Source organism: Manacus vitellinus, unplaced genomic scaffold, assembly GCF_001715985.3.
Source record: "Manacus vitellinus isolate BGI_N305 unplaced genomic scaffold, ASM171598v3 scaffold_6_pilon, whole genome shotgun sequence".
In the NCBI taxonomy this organism is placed as follows: Eukaryota; Metazoa; Chordata; class Aves; order Passeriformes; family Pipridae; genus Manacus; species Manacus vitellinus.
In genome coordinates this window covers 25,286,475-25,292,103 of record NW_021940750.1, presented here as the reverse complement: position 1 = coordinate 25,292,103, position 5,629 = coordinate 25,286,475, and the positions used below count along the sequence as shown (strand labels likewise).

Here is a 5,629-nt window from a genome sequence, read left to right as displayed (position 1 = left end):
TTAGGTCCCCCAATGTCTTCTTTTCTCCAGGCTGAACAAGCTCAGCTTTCACAGCCTCTAAGTTCCCATTTCAGAACGTGAAATTAATTGAAAGTATAAATAGACACAAACAGCAACTCACGAAAACTATGGAAGTGCTCTTTGTAATGGAGAAAATTTTAATTTACACACAGATTGATGTTCTCATAAGAAATTTCTTACTGCTTGTGACCACTGTATGCACATCCTCCATATATGTCAGACCTAGAAGTGTGCTGAAAAGGGATGATCAAAATCTTTCCACCACACAGATTTGCTAGAGGGGAATTTTTTTTTGATGGAAAGAAAAATTCTTTCCCTATGAAACTGAAAAACTACCATTACCAAATATTCTTCCTGGCAATTGAACAAAAGTAAAAGGTAGTGAGAGGAGAAAAAAAAAAGAAACTCCCCATTGTGTTTAACTCTTTTCAGAGGCTTGGGTGCAGTTAAGTAAAAGGATATAAACCTTGCTCTATTGACTCTGAAAATGTAACCACAGTCCAGATTTAAGTCATAATAAGCAAGTCTAAAGGCTGGCCATTTATGTTGTGGAGATGTGAAACTTCACTTTTCAACCTTTCTCTTCCTCCCTTCATATATCAGGAAAAGTTTCTTTTGAGTTAAAACAGTAGTGGTTAGAATTGGTTCTTTATAAGCACTTAAAGTAATGAATCTTCCACTATCTGAAACCCAATATTGATATTGTAATGAAACTGCATAAAATATGGTTATTCATTAGAACATATATATTTCAAAGGAAACAAAAGCTGAAAAGCTTGAGAGCAGGTAAGTACCCCTGCACATGAAGTAAAAATTTTAAGAAATGGCTGATCTCAGGTGTATGCTGAAGAACAATTTGAGTCTTCACTGAAACACAGGAACCATCACAGCAGCCTAAATCACACCATGAATTTAGAGAGAAATTTACAACACTCCCTCTGTCTGCTCCTTTGTCAATCAGGACAAGGAGGACTTCAGCCTTCCTCCAGCTGAGTACATGAATGCCCATCTTGTGGGCTAGCTAGCAAACTGCAATAGAAGGCAGTTCTGTGGGGAATCCTCAGTAATTCTGTCATGTCATGGTCATTCTTATTGACTGTGCATGTGTTTGTTGCCCTTGATTTATGTACCATACCTGATTTAAAGATACGTGTTCATGCTCCATTGATTTCATTGATCCTACAGTAAGTTCTTATTGGCTCCAACTACTGGTTTTTTTTAGATTGGCATCTCTAACTTTTGGGGTATTTCCTAAGTACAGACTGGAGAAGAATTTTTCTTTCTTTTCCCTTTAGGTCATCCAATTTTGCTTTGAATGTGCTCACTCAGGCTTTTTTGACATCTCCATTTCACAGGAAGTTCTGCAGGTGATCAGGGCACTGCTTTTTGTAGCAGAACTGCACAGAGCATGGTCTTTCACTTGGTCTTCCTCACGCTTTCGTAGGCACAAGCAGCACCTCAGCACATTCAGAATGTGTGTTTGTGCAGTTTCACTCAAAAAGCAGTAAAGAATGGGGTCCGCAATGCAATTCAAACTTGTTAGGGCCTGTGTGATTCTGTAAACCTTATACATCGGCAGCAAAAGGTGTGGGTCAGTGGTGGAAGGTTCTCTGATGCTGCGAATAAGCAATATAATGTGATATGGAGTGAAGCAAACAATGAAACTAACTGTGATATTCAGAATAAGTTTCCTCACTTTTTTCTTTTCTTCATCTAGTGTGGCTTGGTTACACTTCACTACTTGGTAGATTTTATGGTAGCAAAACACAATGATTATCAAAGGGACCAAGTACCCTGAGCATATCCGAAGTAAATTTATCCGTGCCTGCCACCCTTCCAGGGGGTATGTATCATAACATAATGTATGATTAGTGAAATTGCAGGGATCACTGAATACTTCTTTGTACACCAATATGACTGAATTCAGGATGCTTTCCAGAAGCCAAACAGTTACGCTGACAATCAGTGAAAATCTTCTCGTGCGCAAGTGCTGGAGCTTCAAGGGGTGAACTAATGCCAGGTACCTGTCAACAGAGATGCAAGCAAGGAACGCGGTGCTGGTGTAGAAATTCATATACATAAGGAAGGCAGAAACCTGACAAAGTGAGGCAGAGAGTCTCCAGTCATCTCCATTCCAGGCATAATTAATCCACAGAGGTAGAATCAAAGAGTACAAAAGGTCAGCTAGAGATAGGCTAAAGATATAGACTGCTGACTCATTCTTTTTCCTCACCTGAATGCAAGATGAATAGAGGGATATGCAGTTGATGGGGACACTGATCATCATCACAACGCTGTACACAAATGGAAACAAATATTTATCCAGAGTGTGATCATCATGGCACTCAGCAGTGCTGTTGTTCATTGTAAGCCCCAAGTAGTATCTTTGGGCTAATTCCAGCCTGGGTGCAATAAAGACCCCTCTGTAGTCTGATGGGTGGTCATCTGTTACTTCAGAAGCTTGTTGACAAGATTCTCACCTTCTGTTAGTAAAGAAGAAAAATGTCAGCTATAATGTTTTTGTTTGTTTTTTTATGGGCTTCTTGGTGTGTATCTTTTTTTTTTTTTAGAAGAAAGAAACTGTGTTTGTAGGAGATTAAAGGTTTTAAACACTCCTGGAGTTAGGACTGCATAGGATGAGGCACCCAAAATCTAAGGTGTCGAGGTCAGTTAGATGCAAACTTCTACAGCAGAAGCAGGATGAGTAGTTAAGACCCTTCTGGTGGTTGGGTGGTGTCCCGTAATCCCAGGTCTGTCTTGTGGGAGAGTTGAAGGAGATCAGAAAGTGGCCTAGAAATAATAGAAAGGCACTTTCTGTTATTCTGGTAAGCATGATTTTGGGAACATAAATAACCAAATAACCTCCTCCCCTCTAAGTCAATGGAGGGACAAGGATAGAAACACAGAGATTCAATTACTGTTGGGATCTGCTCAGAAGAGGAAAATGCATGACTGGTATGTCTTCCTATTGCGAATCACTCTCTCACTGTACCTTCACACATCCCTGCTTTCTCTCTCTTCCTTTGTATGCAATCCTGCAAGAACTTGCCATCAACTGTGCTATTCCAGCAAAATTTACTGCATGTCCCAGAAACCCTCATGTGAAACCTGTTGGGTTCCTGCATGCACAGGAGAATCTGCTGGGTGTCCCTTTGACTCATGTCAGGTGGAGACTCTGAGTACAGTTGTTCATTTACACTTCTTTCCCCTAAAAATTGCAGTTGCCATGCATGAGCTATAAAACCATTAGCAATTAAGCTTATCTTAGGCATTACCAGAGCTGTGGGTTTCAACGGCTTCAACATGAATATACCAGTAAAATGGCAGCTCTGACTAAAGCAGTGGGATGGGAGGAGCTGTGCATGTGAGATGTAGAAGCAAGTTGAAGAGCTGACCTTTAAGTAAGAAATGGTGTACAACCATAGCAGTGAGAAGCTGGTACTCACTGGTTGTATCACAGCTCTGACACTCAGTAGTTCTCTTCTCTAAAGACTTAATTGTTATGTTCAGGAAATATGAGAATGGAGAATATTTGTTGTGGTCCAGTTCTACTGCCAAATATACAAACTGCTTCAGAGACTATCTGTGATAACTCATCTGTGCTTTGAGCCTGGACTACCAGCAGGGGAGGTGAAGAGGCTGAAGAAGGAGTACGTTGCAAGATAGCAATTTTGCAACTGTCCCCACATGGGAAAGAACTCAAACTGAAAACAACTCGAGTGCAGAAACCTTCCCATGTGGTAAGAAAAATTCAGCCTTTTATGGGTTTGATGCGTGTGTTTGGGGAACTTCATGGGTTTATCAGAGAAACCCAAGCAGGTTTATTGCCTCTGCTGAGAGGTTATTATATGGATTTCTTGTCTATAAAAAAAACCCCTTTCATGCCAAAAAAAAGAAAAAAGGACCAATGACAAAACTAGTCAGAAAGCAAGTATTTAATCTTACCAGCCACTGCTTTATTTGATCAAGTTGGCTAATCTTTTACAGTTAAAGCTAAATTAATTCCCAAGCTTGAAAGACAAAGAAAATTCTTGAGAATGACTTGCCAATTTGGTCCATTGAAGAACTTTACCTACATGGGAACTAACTAAAAAAAAATGCAGTGTCTGTATTTAGGACAAACATAACATCTCTACATTTCAGTGTGGTTTAATAAAACCACACGGTAAATAGGGCATTGTAAGCTTACCAGTATAGACAAGTATCACGAATTAAAAATCTAGCTCTAAAAATTGGATTGTGGGCTTTTGCTGACCCACTTCATACCAAAAACAAACAGACCAGATGAGTAAAAGATAAAATAACTACCTCTTCTTCTAATCACATTTAAGCATCTCTTTTCCTATGACAGGTCTCTTCTTGTCTAACAGGGAAACATGCCCTTTCAAAAGCATGTGTGTAATGTAGTGTATGAGGCAGTGTTTACTAGTCTCGTGACTGAGAAACTGGAATTCCTTCTCCCTCCCCCATAAACTCTTTCTCTTTTGTTAGTTGTTGTATTACAGAATCGTCATCCTTACAAGCTCCTAACTTGTCTCCATGTTGCTCACAACAGCTTCTCTCTTTCATATCTACTCACAGACCAACAATTTCCTCATACCACCCACCTTTTTTGCTTCAGCTTTCTCATTTTAGCTCATTGTTTCTGAGAGTTTTGCTCTGTTGATCTCACTGATCATAGGGTAAACCACTTGTCCTTATATTGCACTTGTCTGAATAAACCACATGTTATTTGGGGCAAGACTTTGCTTTGTTCTTCTGCCATCTGCCTTAAGGAGCTAATATCTGAAGGTATAATTGATCAATGGCAGGCTGGGCCACTGAAGATGAAATGCAAAAAAAAATGAATTGAGACCACATGAAATTTGCCATCTTGGGAAGTTTTTTCTGTCCTTCATATTCACATGTCACTGTACCCCATCTTTTTCTTTTATTTTAAAACAGTATGTTCATTAGCTTCTGTGAACGCAGCCCTGGAGACTGTTTAACATCCAGGTAATCCATGTCCCAGCTGTGATGACACATTGATGGCACTTATATGAAGACATGCTTTCAATCAGGATAATAATGAGAAGTGTGTCATTCTGGCATGTATTGATGACCTATACTTAAGTGTGTCAAAGAGCCAGCAAATGAAGCATACCACAATGCATTGCTGCAGTTTCTTGCACAGAAATATAAAGCAGAAAGCACTGTTTTTCCCTGATTACAAGAAATTCCAGTCAAATTGCTTGGGGTCTTATTTCAGAGGACGTAGTCCATATCATACTTTGTTGCTCAGTTGTTTTTCTGATAATTAGGACTTTGTAATGCAAGATGATTTTGCTTACCTTAACACCTTCCCAGGTTTTCTGTCAGCTACTGAGCGTACCTGCTGGTTTTGCCAAGGAGGATGGCATTGACTTACAGTTATTCTAAAAACCAATGTTTGATAATTTACCCCACTGATTTTTATTTAAAACAAATAAAACAAAACAAACTATAAAGGAATTTCTGTTTAATGATGTAGTTTAATGGTTTGATTTTCATGGTCCAAATCCACTGTGACTAATTCTGTAGACTTCTGACTTATTTTATAGACTTGTTTTGTTGTGAATTGCATTTCAAA

General features: G+C 39.2%; 1 protein-coding gene across 1 annotated transcript; it reads right to left on the bottom strand.

The window, feature by feature from the left end:
• Window positions 1–993: 993 nt before the first annotated feature.
• Window positions 994–2,541, bottom strand: GPR65 (G protein-coupled receptor 65). The gene has a single exon (XM_008924340.3). It carries the CDS (start codon window positions 2,384–2,386, stop codon window positions 1,343–1,345), a length of 1,044 nt encoding a protein of 347 aa, XP_008922588.1. The 5' UTR covers window positions 2,387–2,541; the 3' UTR covers window positions 994–1,342.
• Between the last annotated feature and the right edge of the window lie 3,088 nt (window positions 2,542–5,629).